Consider the following 23,687-nt stretch of genomic DNA (forward strand, 5'->3'; position numbering starts at 1 on the left):
CCCCCATCCCTCCTCCCCCAAGTACAGTCTTTTAAAATAAACGTGCTGCCCTGTAAAAATGAGCATGTCTCCACCGGTGAGGTATAGCTGTGTTAAAAAACGCAAGACCTTGGCACTGAATGGCTGCTGATCTGAAAGTGTCAGCCATTCAGTAAGTTCCAGGACAGCCAGGGCTACACAGAGAAACCCTGTCTGGAGAAACCAACAACAATTAAGAATAAGCCTTTGTTTCTCCCATGTTGGGCAAATGTGAAGTGCAAGGTTAAGGAGCCAGTGATGTGTCATATGATCAAAGCCCATTTCCAGTTCTTAGGGGATGTCCACACAGGACAGCAAGCTCTCAGGACCCTTAAAGCCACTAATTCCATGCAGAAAATCTCAGCCTTCATGGTGTCAGCTCAACCCTGTTCCCTCCCAAAGAGCCCACTTCCTACCCTGTTCCACTCCCTGCTGCTGCTAACTGAACCAGTGAAAGGTGAAACTTTTAACACTTTCTTTCATGTTGATTATAGACAAGTTCAACTTTAGTTCTATTAACGAAGGTTCAAGTTTAAATGACCCTTGATTTAAAGGATGGCATTTAAAAGTAATTTTTATTGCCTATGAATAAAGTTCTTTGTTTGTTTGTTTGTTTACTTGTGTCTTACTATGTATCCCAGGCTAGCTGTGGACTCCTGGACCTCCTGTTTCTCCCACAGAAGATGTATCCCACAGCACCCAGCAAGAATGAGGCTTATTTTATCTTGAAAGGATGTCTGGTTTGAGTGGGTAGACAGGGCTGCATCGGTGGACTTTGTAGCTACAAAGGTTTTGACAGCTGTGGACCACTGTAGATGCCTCCTGTGAAATGGACTGCAACAGCTCTTGGTGAAATATCCTCACTCTACACAGAGTGCCAGCAAATAGGTAAATAAAGACAAATTTGTAGGAGACTGATAGTCCCGGATGCCTGGCTTCAGAACTGGCATGTATATATGTGTGCATGAATGTTTGTGTGAATGCAAGTACTCACATGTGTTAGACAAGAACTCCACTACTGAGATACACCTCCAGAACCAAAACATTTGAGGGGCATGGATGGATGGAATCTCTTGCTGAACCTGGAGCTCACTGGTATGGCTAGGCTGACTCGCCAGCAAGCCCCAGAATCCCCCCTCCCCACCCCATCTCCCAGCACTGGCATCACAGACACACACTACCATGTCTGGGCTTTTTTTTTTTTTCCGTGGATATTGAGGTTCCAAATTCAGGTCCTTGTACTCACACTTTACCCACTGAGCTATTGCTTCCACCCTCCCCTTCCCAATGCCTATTCTCTAAAGAGAATTGTTTTTTTATTACATCCACACACACTACTGAGGTGGGGAGGCAGCACAAGAATGCCACGGAGCAAGGGTGGTAGTTAGTTAGAAGACAACTTGTGGGCATCAGTTCTCTTCTCCCACCATGTGGGTCCCAGGTATCAAACTCAGGTCTTCAGGCTTGGCTTCAAGTGCCTTTACCCTCCCCCCACCCCCCCACCCCGAGCCATCTTGCCTGCCCTTAGACACCTATATTCTTGACCACAGTTAGCATGAATTCGAATTTTATTTTCCTTTACTGACACTCATTTTAAAAGTAAAAAATGTAACAAAACAAAAACATCCAGTGAGTACTAAATAGTCAAGAATAAAACACAAAATGAGTTCCCCTTCAGGAAGGAAAAAACAAAGTAGTAAAACTTCTTGCCGTCACATGGGGGCGCTGAAGGATGCAGACTGGACAGGGACTTGCCTTCCCAACCCAGCCCAGGCTGCTGCTGTCTTTCCCAGCTGTCCATCAGAAACTGTACCTGTAAGTGCCAGAATCCTACAGCAAACTCAAGTCACCACTGCTACTGTTGGAACCTTTCCCTAGTCTTTGGGCCAGGGACATTTCCTCTCTGACCTCACAACCACAGACACCAGTGATTGTGCTTACCACTACTCCTCCCGGTCCCTAGACTGAACTTTAGACAATTGAGCGTCCTCTTGGCCTTAGGCTGTCTTCTACTCACTCAGAGAAGGGAGCCCCTAACCACCTTCTCCTTCATCTGTTTATGTGACATTTGCATAGACTGGCGATGAACTACCAGGAGGTGGGAGCGGGCATCTAAGCCAGTAATCTCCACATTGCTTCCTAGGATAAATGGATGCTGAGACCCCTGAGAAGTGCGTGCATACCAGTCTATAAGAAAGAAGGGCATGCCTTGGACAGAAGACCCAGCCTGAGCGTGTGAATAGAATGGATCTCTAATGGCTCCCTCCCCTGGCCCCAAGTCCATGGATGATGTTAATACATAGCCTTGAATTGTGAAATACCCACCTCATCGACAGCCATGGTAGAACAGAATCTTGTCCCTGAGCCACAGATACCCAGAGGGCCTGAGATGTCCTACCAAGAGGCTGTGACAGGCTGCCCAAAGTTCTACCCACCTGAAATGAGAATCCTGAGCTACTGCTGTCTTACAATGTGGTTTAATGAGAATCTGAACAGCACCTATCAGCAGATGGCCTCCGCTCGGATGCCTCCCTCCCAGGCCCCATGGTCATCACCATCACGAGGGGGGATGGACTTCCTCATCTCCATGCACAGCACCTCATCGATATAGATGGTGTTCTCCTTAACCTGGATTTCCTCCTGCAGGGCCAGCTGCCTGCGGTACAGTGCCTTCAGCTCTATCTGAGCCTGGGCCAAGATTTCCTTTAACCTGGGAGAAGGAGAAGAGCGTGGGAATCATCACTCGCTCTGCACTGCTTTTTCCAAGGGGGAGGGGGACCCGCTTAGTAGATACTCAGTCAAACCGATAGCACTCATCCCCTTGCTTGCTTCTCAAGGCAGTGCTTTCTGGCTCTTGGCCACAGGCAGGCTTATGATGTACTTGCTGGATGTGGTAGTGGTATACACCTGTAAACCCAGCACTTAAGGGATGGATGATTACATAAAAGCCAGCCTAGGTTACATAGACAGCTCAAGGGCAGCCCAAACTACTTAGCAAGAACTGGTCTCAAAACAAGAGTTGAAGGGGTGGGGGGAGGGGGCGGACGGACATTTCTCAGTGGTAGAGTTCTTGCTGCATAGCCCTTGGCTTTATATTTTCATCACTGGAAAAGAAAAGCCAATATTTAAAACAACAGATATTATCCAAACATCTGGATTTGGACTTTATAACAAAACGCCTTGGGGTTGAGATCTGTTTCAGGAAGGGCATCCTTCCAACGTTACAGAGCCAGCAGCACCCTCGGCCATGCCCCTTCCCGGTATTTATAATGTAGCCTGAAGTCACGTTCCAGCAGGGGCTGGCCCACCTGGCAACATTATGGTTGATCTCCTGAATCTCTTTGATCAGCCGATACTGAGCGATATCGCGACACAGCTCCACATTAGGCCGGTGCGTCCTGGTCTCCAGGCGCGTGTGCGCTACCTTAGCCGGCCCTTCTTGTTCCAAGATGGCGTTCTCAAGAGCAGCAATGTTTTTCTCCTGGGAAGAGATCTCGTCCATAACCTGAAGGAAAGGATTGGAGTAGTTGAGGCCATGCTCCTTGGAAATCAACAATGCTGACAGAGCTATGGTGACCATGAGCATTAAGAAGACGCGACTTCACATTCCCACCTAAACAGAACCCCAGACAGTCGAACACTTGTCGCCAAAGCAGAGATACTCTCCCAACTATGGAACCCCAGGCACCAAGAGGATCTGACTGGCCCTGTTACCTCATCACCCACACAGTCTCCTCAGTGCTGGGATTAAAGGTGTTGCACCACCACCACCCAGCGTAAAAAGGATTTCTTAAATTCACTTTACAGACACTATACTATTTGAAATTTAGAAAAGATGAAAGGACAACTCGGCAGTTAAGAGGACTTGCAGTTCTTTCAAAGGACCTGGGTTCAGTTCCCAGCACCCACATGGCAGCTCACAGCCTCTATAACTCCAGTTCCTAGAGATCTGATGCCCTCTCAAGGCCTCTGTGGGCACTAAGTATAGGTATACATGCAGGCAAGACAATCATACACATAAAATAAATACATGGTTATTTTGAACTTAGCAAATGTTAATCACTTTTACTTCATTGTGACCAACAGTTTCTTTGACTTCAAACTTAGCTAACACCCTTTGTCTATTTACAACTGCATTTATAAACTGATAAATAATTTCATACTTAAATATCTTAAGAGAAACCTTCTGCCAGTCTAAATAGTAAGAAAAGATGAGTAATATGTTCTCTTAAATACCCTAATATTGTCTCCAAAATAAAATTTCAGGGCCAGTGAGGCAGCTCAGGGGGTAAAGGTGCTTGCAGTCAAAGTCTGACAACTGAGTCCAATTTTAGGACCTACATAGTAGAAGGAGAAGACTGGCTTCCTGCATCTTATCCTCTGGCCGCCATGCACATGAATGCATGTGTGTATGAGAGCGTCGTGCACGCACGCGCGCGCACACACACACACACACACACACACACACACACACACACACTAAAAAGGTGAGCAAATGCTAAGTAAATAAATGTTTAAAATTTTATTTTAAGATTGTGGCTAAATCATTATTGCTTAATTACATACTTTAATATTTTTTTTTTAATTTTGAGACAAAAAGTGAAAATGAGGCTGCAAGCAAATTAAGGCTCCAGGTATGAGAGCCAAGCAAGGAAAATCAGTCACCAACTAAATCATGTCTGACTATAAGCAAGTAGAGGAAGTACATCCAGAGAACATAACCTTGTTCATGACAATTATTCCTTCTGCAAAGTGGTTGCTACATAGATACTATTTATGTGGACGGAAGTTCTAGTCTCGCTGGGACAAATATCAGGGAATGAGACTGATCGTGTAAATGTATCAACAGTTCTGGGAGGAACCAGGCCCCTTTGCATTCCCACAGACCAGGAGTGAGAGGCTTGGGCCAGGACCCTCACCAGCATCTGATGCTGCTGTCTTGGATTTCCTGCAGGTACATGGTGTCTTCTCTTTGTTTTAATTTGAAATTCTTTTTTTAAATGTATTTATTTATTTATTATGTATACGGTGTTCTGCCTGCAAGTATGCCTGCAGGACAGAAGAGAGCACCAGATCTTATGAATCACCATGTGGGTGCTGGGAATTGAACTCAGAACCTCTGGAAGAGTAGCCAATGCTCTTAACCACTGAGTCCTAATTTGAAATTCTTGATGTCATAAGAGGATGAGTATCTTTGCATGTGCTTAGTCACACCAATGGAGAGTTATCAGTGGGGTGTCTGTCCAGATACCGCTCTGATTTATCAGATGGATGTTCTGAAACCTTTCCTCCTACCTCAAGACCAATCTTGCATTCTGCTAAATGCTTTATATTTTAACGGACTAAAATCTGAAGCAGAATATTTTCTGCCATGGAAATTATATAAAGTGCCATTCTCAGTGCCCACAAATAAAGTCATATTGAGACACAGTCATGCATGTTGGTTTATTTATGGCCACTTTTGAACAAGGACAGAGTTAAGGGGTGTTGACAGACTGTGTATGATGCTGTCATTGTGTTGTACTGTTGCCCAAAGTACTGTCAATCACAGCCAGGCAGTTAATGCTCCATGGTTTTCCAGGCATCCCCTCACCAGTAACATCTTATTTCATTGTCTCATTACCAGTGTCTCAGTCCCTTCCTACTGCTATTTTTAAAGGGATAAGAAACGGGAACTGATTTCTCACAGTTGTGCTGGAGGTGAGTACTGTCTGCTGAGGCAGCTCTCTCTGGTTTGAGACAGCCCCTCGCTGCTGTGTCCACCCGTGGCGAAGGCAGAAGGCAAAGATCTGCCTACTTCCATCCATCCCTTCGGTAAGGGCCCTGAGGACACTTGCTAGAGGACTTACCTATTGGGGAGCAGTTTCAGTATAAATTCTGGTTTTCTTGGTTGGTTGGGTTGGTTGGTTGGTTGGTTGGTTGGTTGGTTGGTTTGGTTGGTTGGTTGGTTTTTTTGAGGCAGTGTTTCTCTGTGTAACAGCTCTGGCTGTTCTGAAACTGACTCTGTAGATCAGGCTGGCCTTGAACTCACAGAGATCCACTAGCCTCTGACTCCTGGATGCTGGGATTAAAGGCATGTGCTACCACCACCCAGCTCAGTATAAATTTTGAAATATTAAACTAAGGCAAACTATGTACACATCATGGTAAGACAAGAAAACTGGACCCAAGTGTTGCATGCTAAAGGCCCAGTATAGTCTTCAGTATTTATGGATTAGGAGTAGAACCAATGAACCTGTTATGCAGTGACACAGAATGACAACACTCTACATCATTAGACCATGCCTCAATCATAATACTTTCAACTCGCAGGAAAGCAATGATCAGAAAATCCCATCACTGCAGTGTCTTAAAGTGAAAATGAGGCTGCAATCAAAGGTTCCAAGCCATTCATTTCCTGGCCAAGCAAGGAAGCCATTCCCAGCCAATTGTACCATTTTTGATGGCAGCAGCTAAAGGAAATGTGTCCAAAGAACACAAATTTGTTCAAGATTATCCATTATGTGAAATACTTGCCCAAAATACAGTCCAGGGACTAGAGTAAAATCCATAATCACTTTTTTGTATAATGATCAATTTCATATGGTTTTCTTTTTCTCATAATGAGTTGTCAGGCATTCTAATACTGTTCAATATTGTTTATTGCAGAAGTGTCAAGGATGAGTTGGATGTGACTAAAGAGTTAGCCTCTATGAATACACAATATGACAACTTTCAGAAAGTTGAAAAAACAGTCTGGGAGCAGTGGTGTTCTTCTATAACCCCAATACTGGGGAATGGTCATGGAGACTGAGGGTTCCCTGGAGCTCACTAGCCAGCCAGCCAGTCTGACCAAGTTGGCAAGCTTCAGGTTCAGTAAGAGACTTCAAAAATATAAGGGGAAGAGTAATAGAGGAAGACATCTGTCATTAACACACACTCATACTCACTCGTACACACACACTCACACACATACACACTTTACTTCAGAAATTGCTAATTCAACACAACCTGAAGTAGAGTCTGCTAAGATGTTATGGTACTAATACATGTTGAGCAGAAATGGGCTGGGCTAAGCAAGTTTACAGAGCCTGTGAAAATGCAAGTTATCTAAAGCTCATGGTTAGTCTTCGTACTATTCATTAGGAAGTGCTTTGTAGAGTCTGGGGAGATGGCTGGCTCAGTTGAAGCATCTACATACAAGCTGGAGGAACTAAGTTCAGGTCCCCATCACCCACCTTTGTAAAAGCCAGGTGTGGCAAAGCACACACATGTAACCCCAGCACTGGGGTTGGGGGTCAGAGACAACGGGATCCCCAGAGCTTGCTAGTCAGTGGGTTCAATGAGAGACTTGGTCTCAAAAGGTTAAATAGAAATGAATGGAAGAAGACATTCAAAGTCAGCCTATGACCTCCACATCTGCGCACGCGTTCATACAAGTACACATATGCTACACACACATGCATACACAGAACTTTTTAAATGTACTTTGCATAAAACGTTTGGCTCTGCCATGTGGTGCTGCACTAACTCCGTCAACAATGAACTTCATTAGCTCTCAGACGTGACACTGTCACACTGTTTCTTTAGAAACGGCAGCTCAATGGTTCTGTGTGCTCCACAGCTCTGCAGTTCAGTGGCTTCACCACACTTATGTTTTCTTATGGTTTATTTTAGCCCAGGGCTAAGATTGGAATTTTTCTGAATAAGAAGAACCCTCAACCATTGCTAACAAATGCTGGATGGTTTTGAAAATTAGCTTTGTGGATTGAACTGGCCTAAAATGTTGAGGCAAGACAGCCCAAGGTACACAGCTTAGGATGCAGCCACCCCGATTGCACCTGGGGTCAAGATGCTCTCCACATTTCAGTGCTATCAAAGTTAAAGCAAGAAGGAAGACTTCCTTTCCTGCATATATTTGCAATGACAGTTTCCAACTCCCAACAGTCAGTTCAGACCTCAAAGCAAACCAAAGGAATTGCTCACATTTAAGCGTTCACTTTACAGTGAGCGGTGATCTCACCCCCAGATGGGAGGGATTTGCATGCTGAAAGGCAAACATCAGGAGAAGCATCTGACCCAAATCCACAAAGGAACACAAATCCCAAGAAGTGAACACAGCCAATTAAAATCATTTGTTCTGAGCCGGGCGTTGGTGGCGCACGCCTTTAATCCCAGCACTCGGGAGGCAGAGGTAGATGGAGACCAGCCTGGTCTACAAGAGCTAGTTCCAGGACAGCCTCCAAAGCCACAGAGAAACCCTGTCTCGAAAAACCAAAAAAAGAAAAAGAAAGAAAGAAAAAAAGAAAATCATTTGTTCTGACGTTTTGTCATCACCTGGCAGTATGAATCTGAATGAAATGATATTTTTAGATGAATTATGTAACAGCTTGTTACAGCTCAGCACTGGCAAATGAATGCTTTCAAGGGATTTCCTTGGAAACTTTTCATCCGAACAAAGCAAGATGCTATCTCCTCAAACAGGATCCCTCTTTCCTTGTAGGTAGATCACTGTTTAAAAACTACACTCCATCACTGTGATTATTATTACTACTGGATTTCTGAAAGTGAAGAATTTTAGGAAATTTTATGTCTTCCTTGCTATATAAATACCAACGTAAAACCACTGATTGATGCCCCTTGGCTCATAATGCCTACAATATTTACTATTTGATTTTTTTGTAGAAAAATATTTGCAGGCTTATGCATTTGATTATTTTAAGCATTATTACTTAATCATAAACCTTTCAGAGGATTAAACATGCTTTGTTCACTAAGTAAACAGCTAATTGCAAACAAAAGGAGAGCTGAACACTGTCCTTTGGGCTTGCAAAGTCTCTTCCTGACCAGGGAAGGCCAAGTGGGCCTCTTTCTCATGGGACCTAAGTCCAAGGTTTCCAAATAGGGATGTGGGACCCCAGAGTCACTCAAGGTCTGTGCTTGCTTGTTCTTCTGTCCACATAACTTTACCCATACTCTAGTCTCTGTGTCTCTATTGGATCTTGAAATTCAAGACTCTAAAGACAGAAAAACATGGTTGCCCACAAACACTTTTGTTTTTTTTTTGGTTTTTTTTTTTTTTTGGTTTTTCAAGACAGGGTTTCTCTGTGGCTTTGGAGGCTGTCCTGGAACTAGCTCTTGTAGACCAGGCTGGTCTCGAACTCAGAGATCCACCTACCTCTGCCTCCCGAGTGCTGGGATTAAAGGCATGCGCCACCAACGCCCGGCGCCCACAAACTCTTAATGACTTTGAACTTGTACCACTTATGTGTAGTATACTAAGAGACTGTATGTGTTATGTATAATGCCTATGTTTTGTTCTGTGAAACAGGGTTTCACTATGTAGCCCTGTCTGGCCTGTATCTAGCTATGTAGACCAGGCTGGTCTCAAACTCACAGAGATCTGCTTGTCTCTGCTTCTTAAGTACTAGGATTAATGTCATATGCCACCACACTGGGTCCTGTGTGCATTAGATTATTAGGTTTTAAAAGGTGTGTGTGTGTGTGTGTGTGTGTGTGTGTGTGTGTGTGTGTGTGTTAGACTTGTGTATGCAGGTGCACATGCCCAGGTGTATAAGTCAGTGCTGGCTGTCTTCCTCTATTGCTCTCTACCTTCTTTTTTGAAACAGAGTCTCTCAGTGAACCTGGACCTCACCACTTCAACTAGACTAGCCGGCCAGCAAGCCCTCAAGATCCATTGATCTCCACACCAGTCCACACCCAGCAAGCACTGGCATCCACCACAGTATGCGCCTCCATGCCCCACCCTTAACATGGGTGCTGGAGATCCAAACTCAGGCACTCCCTTATGCTTGCACACCAAGCACTTTACCTACTCAGCCACCTCCCCAGCCTCAAAGAGTTAATTATAAAAATACAAAATACGTCGTTAATTACCGGATAACATGTTAAAATAATGTTTATATTGAAAGTTAAATAAAATATTATAAAATCAATCTCACCTACTTGTTTTTACTGTCTTAGAAGGATCTACTAGAAGACACAGGTGAGGAACATGCCTTGCATTGTACACCCCTCACCCCATCTAACCATCCCCCACCCCCAGTCGTGGCTACCCTGAAGATTTGGCTTCTCTCAGCTGCAGAAGCCCTGGCATGGCCTCCATCTTACAGTTTGGCCAAGAGATGCAGAAAGCTAGAAGGATCTGCTTTAAATCCTCCAGCTCACTACTGCCAGAGTCTAATATGGGTCTCCATCTTTCAAGTTCAAAGTAAAGCCCTATTCCACTAGACTCTACTTCTCCACATCTCTGAGCTCAGACGGTTGACTAAGTGCGCTCAGGCTCCTGGGTCCTGGAGTAAGGAAAGAGGTGTGTAGAAGCTGGATTCCGTGTGCTCCCATGGTAAAATTTTCGGTGACTCTTGCCAGCTCTTTGTTAAACAGGGAGTCTGGAATGGACCACGTGGGAATATTTACACTATGGGAATCTGAAAGTTCTACACCTCAGAGACTTTTTATTTTTGTCTCCTGGAAGCCATTTGCTGGTATACCACTGAGCGGGGAAAGTTAAACAGGGGGCTGGAGCTAGATTTGAAGAAACTGAGTGTTTTCGCTCATATGAGTTCAGGTCCTTTCTTTGCCTGCTACATGAGGGGGATCTAAGGCTGTGACGGGATCCCAACCTCCATTTTCCCACCTCTGGGCTCTGCCTCCTTGAAAATCTCTCCTCTACAGAGAGAGTATTGACAGAGCCCAGCAGACACAGACATTTATGCTTCCTTAGAAAGACCTCATGATCCAAAGCCACAGAGAAACCCTGTCTCGGAAAAAAAAAAGAAAGAAAGAAAGAAAGAGAGAGAAAGAGAGAGAGAGAAAGAGAGAGAGAGAGAGAGAGAGAGAGAGAGAGAGAGAGAAAGAAAGAAAGAAAGAAAGAAAGAAAGAAAGAAAGAAAGAAAGAAAGAAAAACCTCATGAATACAGTGTGTCCCCAGGGACCTCACCTTGGCCAGATAATCAGCCAGTTTGTCCCTGGCACCCTTGGTCTCTTTCAGCCCATTTACGAATGCTGTGTCTACCACCTCACACTGTCTGCGCAGGTCATTGGCCGTCTGGGACAGGATGCGGTCCACCAGGGTCTTCAGCGTCATCGAGTTGTTCCGCTGCTTGTCTGCCTTCTCGACATTGGCATTGGAAAAGTCCAGCCAGTCCTCCAGACTCACTGAGCTGAAACACAAGTTTCTCACTCGGACTGGGGTAGCAGGGGCAGCTCCTGAGTATTACTGGAAACTAAGCTACCTCCAATCCCACAAGTACTTGGATGTTTTTCCACCTCAACAGCAGTCAGTATCTTTGGAAACCTCCCGTGTCTGTGCCAGACACTGAGCTGGCACGCACAGACGTCACCTCATTTCATCCCCCAGCAAGCTTACGAAGCTACTTCTATGACTCCGACTTCACAAAGGAGAAAACAAGCCCAGAGAAGTGAATGAATTTGGCCAAGATCACACAGCTGAAGACAATTAAGTGTTGACACAAAAATAAAAGAGAAACAATAGTTACAACCTAGCACACTGAGTGAGGAGAAGCCGGGAGTTAAACAGATAGCTAGTTAGAAGAGGAACTGTTAGAAACTTTGATAAATAGTTTAATAAATGTTATTTGAAGGCTTGCTTTTGCTTTATGCGCAAGGGTGTTTTGCCTGCGTGTCTTTGCATGCATGCCTGGTGCCCACAGGGGCAAGAAGAGGGCATCAGATCCCTTGGAATTGGAGTTACAGATGACGGTAAGCCACCATGTGGGTGCTGAGAATAGAACGTGGGTCCTCTATAAGAGTAGTAAGTGTTGTAATTTAAGAAAAGTGGCACACAAGAGAAAGATGCCATGCAGCAGAGTTCGAGCAGAGTTTTTTTTTGTGTGTGTGGGGGGGGGGGGAGTGGAAGAGGGAAACCAGCCTCCAGGAACAGAAGGAGCAGGAGCGAGGAATAGAAAGGCAGAAAGAGAGAGAGAAAGACACAGAAAGAGAGAGAGAGAGGGGATGGGAGGTGGACCGGGCCCTTTTAAAAGAGAACATAATGAATATGCATAGGCGATGCTCTTAGTGACTGCAGCTGAGGGCATATCCTGTCAGAACCCCAAGTCAGGCTAGTACAGATGCCTGAATACTAACAGTAAGCACTCTTAACCACTGGGCCGTCTATCTGGTTTCCTAAAATATGTTATTCATAAACACACACCACAGAATGTATAGGCAAGCAACCCTATTAGGAGTCAAGAGAGTGTCTTCTTTGGGGGAGTAGGAAAAAAAAAAACATATTAGGCAGAAGGAACTGAGGGAGGCTGAGGTAAGAGAATCTCAAGTTTGAGGCCAGCCTGGGTTACATCAAAAGCTTTGTCTCAAGAATCAGAGGCAGAAGAAGAAGAGGAAGAGGAAGAAGGAGAAAGGGGAAGGCAGAAGTGTTTCTGTGGTAGCAAGGTGGAGGGTGTTCTTTCCCTCCGTCCTGGAGGACTGCCTGAGGCTTCTCCACTTTGTGGCTAGAGCCAGCCTCTGACTAGTCCCCAGAGTCCCTGTCTCCCTTGCCTTAAGGATGACAGCAAATTAGACAACTTTTTTCTCACAAGTCCAAAGATGAAATGTTGATTCTGAGACTGAGATAGAAGCTCGTGGCTTCTCTGGGATTCCTCTCCTTCCCACCTTTGCCTCTCTTTCTCTCCCGTCACTTGGGATGCAAGACACCAGCTTCCATGTCATGAACTGTCCTTGGAGAAGTTCATAAAGCCAGTAACTGGGGCCCACACCCTCACATGAGTCACATTGAAAGCCAACCAGTCCCCAGTGGAGCCTTCAGATGGGCACAGCCCTTTGACTTCCACCCAAGGACACCTTGAGCCAGGCTACCAGCTAAGCAGTGTCTGGCTTCTCAACCTACCCAAGGTCATGAGATAAGAACATTTATTATTCTAAGAAGCTAAGTTTGGGGGTACATATCTTTTATACATTAAAAAGATACTAATACAATGATAATTGTTGAACTTTGGATTTAGTATTTACGGTATGTATTCTATGTTTGTATATTTAATTTAAAAATCAGATATGAATGAGTTAGTTCTACCATATAACACTAATTGAAAAGTGGAAGTTAAGGGTCCAGTGAGATAGGTAAAACTGCCTGCCGCCAAGCCTACTGACCTGAGGGGATCCCCAGGACCCACTTGGTAGAAGGACCAACTCCCACAAGTTGTCCTCTGACTTCCACATGTGAACCAGTGTACCCACCCATCCACACACACACACACACACACACACACACACACACACACACACACAAATGTATTTTAATACAAATTAAATGTTACACAAAAGTCACATATTTTTGCAAACTAAACAAAATGGATCCGAGTGTTGAATGTGCATGTGTTTCTGTGAATCTACAGTTAGCTGGTAATCTTGGAAAAGGACCCATGCAGGAAGTTATTATCCATTCATTACGACAGTTTTAACAATTCCACTTGTTAAAGACATAAATAGATGAAGGAATACATTGTAAGTCTTTGGACATACTGTACCAATCTTTCTTAAAGTGAGAGAAGGCTCTGGCCAGGGGCAAGGTAAAACCGTTCAGCAGATGCCTCGTCCCAAGCCCCCTGGCTCTGAGGGACTACAGGATGCATCCCTTCCTGGCCCTGTCAGACTGAGAAGGCCCGGATATTCCCAGCTCCACCTAGACCAGCCTCAGGGCCCCACTCACTTGGGTTCGATTCTCACAACATCCTCAGAATATTTGATATTTGGTGAGTTATTGTTGAGTGAGAAGCAGATGTCGTCGATAGTTAGGGCCACAAACTTATCCTTCAAATCCTTTTCCAAGTTGTACTTGGCAGAGCGGTTCAGCCTGAAGGAAGAAGGCAAACCGGGTTTCTCTCTTGGGAAAGGCCTGGTGACACCTGCAGGATCAAGGGAGGCCCTGGAAAACGAAGCTGAAACTGGGTCTTTCAGTATGACCTCTCCTTGCTCCCCACTTCCATGTCCCCAATGCACATACATGCCATTTGATGCTTGGAGACCAAGCCCTTAGTTGAAAACTGTACCAAGGATACAAAGGACTCCCAGTGAGATGGCGCCACAATCCGCTCGCCACCAGAGGGCGCCAGTGGGGGAGGTAGAAACCCGGACTCCATGCCAGAGTTCCACCCCGGGGTCGCAGACCGTCTGTGGGGGTGCGACACACCGGTTCCCCGAACTCAGGTGGGGTGTGCGGTACCTGATCTGCTCCGTCATCTCCTCCAACGTGCGTTTCAGCAGGTCCATGACGCCTCGGATGATATCGGCTTCCTTCAGCAGCTCCTGATCCACCACATCCTGCACGAAGTCGATGCCCACGCGCTGCTCCCTGGCGGGGAGGGGCAGGAGTGTGGGACACTGCCTCGTACCTGTGCCGCTTCAAAATATCCACAACACGCGCAGAAACCTGACCTTGAAACCCTACATGAACATTCCCCGCTCTTTGGTTTGTTTGATTTTTGTTTGTTTGGTCGCTGGCTGGCTCTGCCTGATTGGTTGATTTTTAAGACAGGGTCTTCCTGTGTCTCCCAGGCTAGTCTATAATAGGAGAAACTATTTAAGATTAATTTTATGGCTTTCTAATTCTTTGACACTCACAGAAAGCTGAGCCCTAACATATTTTTAGTTAGAGGACAGCAGAGTTTAGGCATGAACCATATGCAGTGTCCCTTCCACAGGCACCGCGGGCCCCATCCCAGCTTCAACAGAACACCTGCCAGTTTGCCTGCTCCACCCATGGGCTAGCGCAGTCAGCTTTTGCCCCCTGGCACTGAGTCTCACACAACAGGTGGCTCACCTGTAGGCCAGGCACCTCTCTGTGATATGCAGGGGCTCCTTGAAGCTCTCCAGGGATCTCTCCAGGCGGACCTTGTAGGTGAGCAGATCATCCGTCTCATGCACGAGCTGTTCAAGCTTGTTGTCTAACTCCTTCTTCCAGAACCTGACCTCCTCAAGTCTCTGCTCTGAAGCACACAGAAGTCACACCTGGCTGTGTCTGCTCTTGGTGGAGCCAACTGCGAGTGTGTGTTGGCTGTGGTGCCAGTGGCGATTGAACCCAGGCCTCTTTGCTTGTTCACCAAGCCCCGCTCCTATCCTAGACGACTTTTCAAGACTTTTGTGACACTATTTGTGGCACCACCATCTTTTTTCTTTTTTTTTTTTTAAGACAGGTTGAATTCCTGGTTGGCCTGCAACTCACTATGCAGACCAGGGTAGCCTGGAATTCAAAGAAATCCATCTGCCTCAGCCTTCTATGTATTGGGATTAAAGATGTACTTCACCAAACCCAGCCCTTGTGACATTTTTATAAATGCTGATCAGTGATGGTGAGCGATGTAGCTTGGTTGGTAAAGAGCTTGATTAAAGCTGGGCGGTGGTGGCCCACGCCAGCACTCAGGAGGCAGAGACAGGAGGATCTATGTGAGTTCGAGACCAGCCTGGTCTACAAGAGCTAATTCCAGGATAGGCTCCAAAGCCACAGAGAAACCCTGTCTCGAAAAACCAAAAAAAAAAAAAAAAAAAAAAAAAGAGCTTGGTTAACATGCAGGAGGTCCTGGGTTCAATTCTCCAGCACCCATACAAACTAGGTGTGGTAGCACAAGGCTGTGATCCCAGTACTTGAGAGAGAGGTAGAGACAGGAGAATCAGAAACTCAAGGTCACTCTCTCTCTTTACTACATAGTGTAAACCAGCCTGAGACCCTAGCTCTCAAAAGGGTGTGTGTGTGTGTGTGTGTGTGTGTGTGTGTGTGTGTGTGTGTGTGTGTGTGTGTATGTGTTATGTATACATAGAAACCAGAGGAGAATGCTGTATGTCTGCTCTATGACTCTCTACCTTATTCCTCAGAGACAGGTTCTCTTTCTGAACCTAGTGGCCAGCAAGCCCTAACAATTCTCCTTTCTCTGCCCCCCACAGTGCTGGAGTTACAATCAGTAATTGGCTTTTTATGTGGGTGCTGGGGATCTGAATTCATGTCCTCATGCTGCACAGAAGGCAATCTTACACAATAAGCCATCTCCTCAGCCCAAATAATTTCTTTCTCAGAGATGAGATTGCATATATCTGAGTTATCAGAAACATACAGATAGTGAGGTGGTTACTATAGCAACTCGTTCAGGCTCAGTGCTGCTCTTATAAAGAACTAGAGTTCAGCTCCCAGAACCAGCATTGGGTGGTTCAAACCACCCACTAACTAGAGTTCTGAGGATCATGTGCCTTCTTCTGGTCTTCACAGGTACTGCACCCACATGTGCATACACAAACACACATAAAAATAAAATCAATTATTAAGTAACACTTTCATTTTATTTGTATTAATTACTAATGCTTACTCAAACTTTCTGACAGAACTGCTGGTATCCTGTCAATCAACCCCAACTAGTCTAGTAACCTACTGATGACGGTTCCCTTCTGAGAACACCTCTCACAGGGCCCTTTCTCCTCCTGCTGTGACCAGGTGACCTACTCTGCACCACTGCGCCAGCCTTTCGTCTTGTTCCCAGGAACCCCCTGTTCATTTCTCAGGTGCTGGAATCCCTTTTCCTGAGCTGTGTTTCTTCCTCCTCAATTCACCCTTTCAACACACAGAAACACACCCTCCAGGAACTTCCTAAGACATACATGTGTAGGAGCTGAAATCTTTGAAAAGCTGCAAGCCTGAGCACGCCTTTCTTCTACCCTGGCTGTTGGCATTGCCTGGTGCTCAGCTGTGTACTGGTTTGTGGCACTTAAACCCCTCTCATTCGGATGTCTGATGTCTCTGCTTCCTTCTAGTTTTCAGAGTTTTGTGAACAAGAGTGAAATGATTCTGACTCCCCAGTTCTTTGTATGTGACCTTTCCAGTTCTTTTTCTCTGGCAACTCTTACGAATTCCTCCATTTTTCTTGTTCTCTGAAACCTCACACCAGTGTCAATCTTACTGTGCCAGACAACAGACATCAACTTGCTCAAAAACAATTTTTTTCTCATGGATAATTTCTTCTCCTTCTCGATTGTCTCTATTATCACTCCAGAATCCCCACTGATCACTAAGCCTCTCAGACTGAGTCTCCATTTTGCCTATCTTTTGTCTCCTTTCTCTTTTTTCATTGTTCTTGGAGAATTATTCAACTTTATTTTATTTTTGGTTTTTCAAGGCAGGGTTTCTCTGTGTAGCTTCGGAGCCTGTCCTAGAACTCGCTCTGTAGACTAGGCTGGCCTCAAACTCACAGAGATCTGCCTGCCTCTGCCTCCCAAGTGCTGGGATCAAAGACCTGCACCACCACTGCGCCCGGCTCTCGATTTTATCTTTTAATGCTTCTTTTAATGTTTAACTTTTTCCTGCTTCCCTGTTTTTCATTTCCCAGGCCCTTTGCTGCCTTGATGTCTCTTTTTCAGGCTGCAGCATCTTCATGAGTCTCGAGGATCTGCTCATTGCCTTCAGCATCCATGTGATGCTGAGAGTCTTCCGCCGAGTAACAGATGTGCTGAGATGCTGCTTGGAAGCCCTGTCTGTGGGGACCGTGCTTGCTCACTAGAATGCTTTTTGAATAGAGCCATGAAGCAGGGCCCAGGCATTTCCCTGGAGACCCTCCAAACACTCATATCTGCAGAGCCTTCTTTTCAAGCCACTTAATTTCTCCATAGGATATCTTCCAAGTCCTTGTCAGGTTGGGGGAACGTTTCAAAGGCAGGCTACCAATGTCCTGTAAAGCAGCTGTTCACTGAGTCTGACTTCAGGTGTTCTGCAGCATGAAGGCAAGCTGGAATGAATGGAGAAGGGGCTCTTTTTTTTTTTTTTTTTTTTTTTTCAAGACAGGGTTTCTCTGTGGCTTTGGAGGCTGTCCTGGAACTAGCTCTTGTAGTCCAGGCTGGTCTTGAACTCACAGAGATCCACCTGCCTCTGCCTCCCGAGTGCTGGGATTAAAGGCATACGCCACTAACGCCTGGCGAAGGGGCTCTTTTTAAAGATTTTCCACACAGTGTTTCCATCTCCGTCTTGAATCTCCAGCCTCAGCAGTAGCTGGATGCACCCAGCTTTACATATTTCAAGGTCTCTGCATCACGAATCCATCAGTTTAGTGTCGCCGGCCCACCCCAGTTGTCCATAGTACCTATGTGTGTAGCTGCTCTTTGCTTTCCAGTTTCCAGCATTGAATGCCCATCACTTTCTGCAGCTGCTTCGTCTCCACCCACTCTTGTCCTGGGGGCAAAGCTTCCAAGGATCTTTTACTGCTTTTTGGCTGGAGTTTTATAAGAGAGAATGCCTGCATCTGGGGCCTACATCGGTCACATAAACTGAAGTCTCCCCGCTCTGAAACTGGCCTCCACCCCATCATACACTGTGCATCTTTCACTGCCCTACTAGACACCTCCGAAGCCACCCGTGACCTTCAAGCCACCAGTTCAAACGCATTTTTCACTCTCCTTTGAGCCTCCCCTAGGCTTAGAGAGGCACCACACACGGAAGGCACCCTCACCCACAAGCCCTCACTTCCTGTATTCCACGACCCTGACATCCTGCCTATTGTTCCCACCCTTGACCCTCTCTGTACCCTTCCCTGTTTTTTCTGCCTCAGCACGTTCTCTGACCAACACCATCTACACAGCTGCCTTCCATCACTACTTGCCACGACTCCCCGATCCCTCTTGAAGTCTCCTAATCTCTTGTCGGCGGCTACCTACTGGACTGAACTGTCCAGATTCAAGGTCTGGAAGGCTTGTCACAGCTTCAACTCACGCCCCCGTCCCACTCACCTGGCTTTCACTGCTCCCACTTCTGTGCATCGACTCCCACATCCTGCCTTTGTCTGCTTATGTGGCTTCTGTTGTTTAAAATCATCCATAAACCATTGTTGCTAATTAGTGTGCACCTTCTCTTTATTCTTACTGCGGTGTTTTAGTCCAGAATGACTTCAGTGGTCTCTTGAGGTTTTATTGTTCTTTTATACTAGAATGTGTATATCTTTTTAATATTTTATTTATTTATTATGTATACAACATTCTGCTTCCATGTATATCTGCATACCAGAAGAGGGCACCAGATCTCATAACGGATGGTTGTGAGCCACCATGTGGTTGCTGGGAATTGAACTCAGGACCCCTGGAAGAGCAGTCGGTGCTCTTAACCTCTGAGCCATCTCTCCAGCCCAGAATGTGTATATCTTCATCAACTTTATCCTCGGACCCATCTAGTACAATACGGGCCATATTTAACCAATGAAGGATTAAGTCAGTTAAAGGATAGCCTGGGTACACTCACCAAGCTAAGGAGCCATACAATCAAGTTTTCAGGGATGCTGATGCATCTGTCTTGAGATATGTTTATTTTGAAGTCCTTAAAGCAATGTAGGTGAAAATATAAAGCAGTATGGCTTCCCTAAAAGAATTCTGATAGGGACAATTTCTATTTGTAAAACAAGCAGGATTGTGATGCAACTTCTAATGAGTGATCGGGGAAGAATGTCCAGAAAGGGCTTGGGGCTGGAGAGACAGCTCAGCAATTAAGAGCTTGAAGCCAGCTGGGAATTGGTGGCGCACACCTTTATTTAATCCCAGCACTCAGGAGGCAGAGGCAGGCAGATCTCTGGGAGTTCGAGGCCAGCCTGGTCTAGAAGCTACACAGAGAAACCCTGTCTTAAAAATCCATGAAAAGGAAAAAAAAAAAAAAAAAGAGCTTGAAGCCAAGGGTTTGGTTCCCAGCACCCACATGGTAACTCCCAACTGTTTGTTACTCCAGATCCAGGGAATCTGATACCCTCTCTGGCCTCTGGAGATTCTTGTGCACTGTGTACTTTATACAGTATAGTATGCTCAGACACACATGTATGCATATAACAGTAAAAGAATAAATCTCTTTAAAAAAGAAAGAGAGGGAAGAGGAGAAAAGACTATGAGGGCCAAGAGAAAAACAGTGAGGAACTCCAGTAGAGATGAATGGAAAGAGAAGGATCAACAATCAGGAAGGAGAAGAAACAGCCAGAGAGAAAGCAAATGAACCAAGTGAGAGGCACAGCATGGCTTCCCGTCCTGGAGAAAGGCCAAAGGGAGGAACACTAAGTGCTCCACGGATTGGAAAGTTGAGTGTCACTAAATAAGGTCAAAGTGGTTTGTTCCTCCTCCAATCTGACAGTGCCCTATGGGTCAAACCCCATCCCAGGATTCTGTGTGCCTGACTCATCTTGACTTTCAGACAGAAACTCTGCAAGGACAGACATCAGTCTGGTGTACCTTTTTGGAAGCAGCTTGCCGGGAAGCCTGGTGGGTGTTTTTAATTGGCATTGTATTAAAGCTATAGGTCAATTTGTAGTGGTCGCCCTGTGGGGTAATTAAAATACTGAATTTTCCTATGCACTAATTTCCATATCCTGCATTTATTTTGTGACCTCTTTGACTGTTGCAGTAATGGGCTGCAGTTTTCGGTGGAGAACTTCTGCACATCTCTTGCTGGCATTACTCAGAGGCGTTTCATAGATCTTGTTATGTTTCAGTGCTGGGGTAGAACCTAGGGCCTGACAAACATATTCTATCACTGAGCTATACCCTAAGCCTTCGGTTTATTTTATTTTGTTTTGTGTCACTGTTATTTTCATGTACAGGTGATGTGTGCATACAGGCACGTGCGCCACTGCATACATGTGGGTATCACAGGACAAGTTTCTAAAGTCGGTTCTTTCCTTCTGCTTTTATCCCCTTGATAGTTCTTGTTTGTTTGTTTGCTTGTTTGTTTATTGTTGTTGTTCTTTTCTTTTAATACAGGGTCTCTCTGTACAGCCCTAGCTGTCCTGGAACTCACTATGTAGACCAGGCTAGCCTTAAACTTAACTTTTTTGTAATGCCGGTGTAAACAGCTAATTTTAAACTCCTCAATGAATCTGTGACATTTAAGATGCAGACTTTGAAAGTCCTCATCACTCCCTCCTGTTTTACCTTCATCCCCTTTGTTACCTCCCTGCCCATTAACCATCCAAATTGATAGCCTCTGGCTTGTACATTTCAAGTATCTGGCTGACCAATGTCCATTTTATTTTACATTTACTGATTTATTTTGTTTTGTTTATTTACAATCACCATTTTGGGGGGGTTTCAAGTCAGGATTTCTCTATGTAGCCCTGGCTATCCAGGAACTAGCTCTGTAGACCAGGCTGGCCTCAAACTCACAAAGATCTACCTGCCTCTGCCTCCCAAGTGTTGGGATTAAAGACATGTGCCACCACTGCCGGGCAAAATCATCATTTTTTCAAGTGCTGTGTTTCAGCATGGAATTATTAAGATTGAATTGTTCTTCCTGTAAAACGAAGCTCAAATGTTAATCTCTAAGAACTTCCCCGGTTCTGCAGTGCCTGTCCCACCCTCAGCTTAGCTCTCTGCACTCAGGACCTATCTGGCTCTATATTGACCAATGACTTTCACACCTTTCTTCTTTCAAGGTGGGAACTCATGGATGCACAGACTCTGCTCATCCCCTGTGGTGGTCCCAATATATGGTCCAGCCATGCTATCAATGAATGGGAGTCAAATTGGTGAATGAATGATAGATGGCTGAAAATCAGATGGTGTTATTGTGTCTGTCTCATGGCACTGGTCTTAAACACAGAATTTGCAGAATGAACCTGTTCTGTCCACCCCCATACTTCAAGAATGACACACTGCCACACCAAACATGACACTATAGCTAGCTCCCAATAACCTCATCAGGATGCAGCCACAAACACACTAATAACATTGTCTTACCAAGTTTCTTGTTCACATCACTCTGAGACTTCCTGGTGGTCTTCTCGATTTCATCTACAAGCCTCTGGCTCTCTGCCACTAGGCGTTCAGATCGGCACCTTTGAGCCTCTGCTCTGTGGTACTGGCTTTTGTTAGCAATATACCACTCTTCAGGAAGGAACTTGGGTGGAGACTGCAGTAGTTTGGCCATTTGAGATTTCCAGAGTCCTGATCAAACACAGATTATTTGCATTAAACGAAAGCAACGTCATCAGATTGTGACACTCATACTGAAACATGCACAATCATAATCTGAACCAAGCATGCTGTGTAGCCAGCTCCCAGATCAAGAAATCAATGTTACCAACATGCCAAACCTTTCTAGTCCCCAGTTGCCACTCCCAGACACACAGGGTGACCACCAACTTGATCTTTAGTTAGAGCTGCATATAAGTTCCTTTGGTTTTGAAGCATACACAGTGTTTTCTTTGGCATCTGGTGCCTTTGATTTAACATCATGTTCGTAACAGTGGTCTGGCCGCTTATAATGTAGCTGGTCCATTCTCACTGCAATGTAATGTGCCAGGCAACTACATAAAAATCAACCTATTTCTATTACTTATGAATGTGTGGCCTCTTCTCACTTAGGACTATCACAAGAATGCTATTAATATTCTCCTGTGTGTCTTTTAGAGAACAAAGAGTTGCTGAATCACAGATCAGTGTACTGGCTAGTCTTATGTCAACTTGCCACAAGCTACAGTTATCTGAAAAGGGAGAACTGCAATTGAGATAATGCCGCCCATAAATTCCAGCTGTAGAACATTTTCTTAATCAGTGATTGATTTGGGGAGGGCCCAGCCCATGTTGGGTGGTACAATCCCTGGGTTGGTGGTCCTGGGTCCCCTAAGCAAGCAGGCTGCACAGGCCATGGGAAGCAAGTCAGTAAGCAGCACCCTTCCATGGCCTCTGCCTCTGCTCCTGCCTCCAGGTTTCTGCCTGTTCGAGTTCCTGTCCTGACTCCTTTTGAGGATGAACAGCTATATGGAAGTGTAAACCAAATAAATATAAACTCTTTCCTCCACAACTTGCTTTTTGGTCATGGTGTTTCATCACAAAGATAGAAAGTAAGACAAGCAGTGTTCCGGGGGTGGATCTAGGCCCTGTTCCAAATGATTTGACAGACGTTAAAGATCCCCCATGGAAGGCCTTGCCCTCCCTAGGGAACAGAAAAGGGATGGGATGGGGGTTGGTGAGGGGCAGGGGAAGAGGGGAGGGTGAGGGAACTGGGATTGACAAGTAAATGAAGCTTGTTTCTAATTTAAATTTTAAAAAATGACAAGCAGTGTTCTTCCCAATACATGAACCCAGACATGTTCTCAAAGGAACAAACAGGAGTGACATCTGTAAGCCAACATCTGGACATTGTGACTATGTTACAAAAAAGGGGAACGTAGGAGAAGTCAGCTGGTGGAGTCCGAGGGTCATGGAAAGAAGAAAATGTGGTCCCTGCCTCTGAACAACCGTCATATCTGCCTTCCCTACACAAAGCTGAACTCTGAGGGGCTCACTCAGCACCTATCCTAGGGGCCTCAACCTTCACAACCAAGGAGTCCGATCTTGACTAGGCTGAGCACCGGGGCCCATGCAGTCCCCTTAGGCACTCCTGAGCTTCCCAATCCAGTGAGTGTCACCTCTCCCGAGTCTGTCTCAGCGTGGCTTCCTGAAATACAGCTTTGGACAAATGTGAGTAGTCTCAGAGAGCGGACCTAAATCAGGGCTGATGGCTGATCCCAAAAAACAAATGGCTGTGAGTAGGAAGAAGGGATCAGTGAGGTGGATCGGGGTTCACTTACCACAGTGCCTCCAAGAACACAATCTAAGGTGGGGGCCTCCTTACCCCAACTGGAGATCCTGGCTCAGAAAGAAAACTGTGGTCTCTATGGCAACCGGACGCGGAAGGCTCCCGGGTTAGAAGACTG

General features: G+C 45.5%; 1 protein-coding gene across 1 annotated transcript; it reads right to left on the reverse strand.

The window, feature by feature from the left end:
• Nucleotides 1–2,520: 2,520 nt before the first annotated feature.
• Nucleotides 2,521–21,916, reverse strand: Tekt1 (tektin 1). Its single transcript, XM_035447238.1, has 7 exons — nt 21,727–21,916; nt 14,813–14,978; nt 14,216–14,344; nt 13,703–13,846; nt 10,958–11,180; nt 3,327–3,523; nt 2,521–2,728 (listed from the first exon to the last, which is right to left on the reverse strand). Exons 1-7 carry the CDS (start codon nt 21,914–21,916, stop codon nt 2,521–2,523), a joined length of 1,257 nt encoding a protein of 418 aa, XP_035303129.1.
• Between the last annotated feature and the right edge of the window lie 1,771 nt (nt 21,917–23,687).

This window comes from Cricetulus griseus, chromosome 7 (genome assembly GCF_003668045.3).
Source record: "Cricetulus griseus strain 17A/GY chromosome 7, alternate assembly CriGri-PICRH-1.0, whole genome shotgun sequence".
NCBI classification, from domain to species: Eukaryota; Metazoa; Chordata; class Mammalia; order Rodentia; family Cricetidae; genus Cricetulus; species Cricetulus griseus.

Bases quoted from the DNA above. Each gene is read 5' to 3' on its own strand.
- Tekt1 (XM_035447238.1), bottom strand. From the start codon at position 21,916: ATGGCCAAACTACTGCAGTCTCCACCCAAGTTCCTTCCTGAAGAGTGG. The intron at 14,345-14,812 runs GTGAGCCACCTG...CCTCCCCGCCAG, and splicing joins GAGAGGTGCCTGGCCTACAG to GGAGCAGCGCGTGGGCATCG. The intron at 2,729-3,326 runs GTGGGCCAGCCC...TCCTTCTCCCAG, and splicing joins ATCAACCATAATGTTGCCAG to GTTAAAGGAAATCTTGGCCC.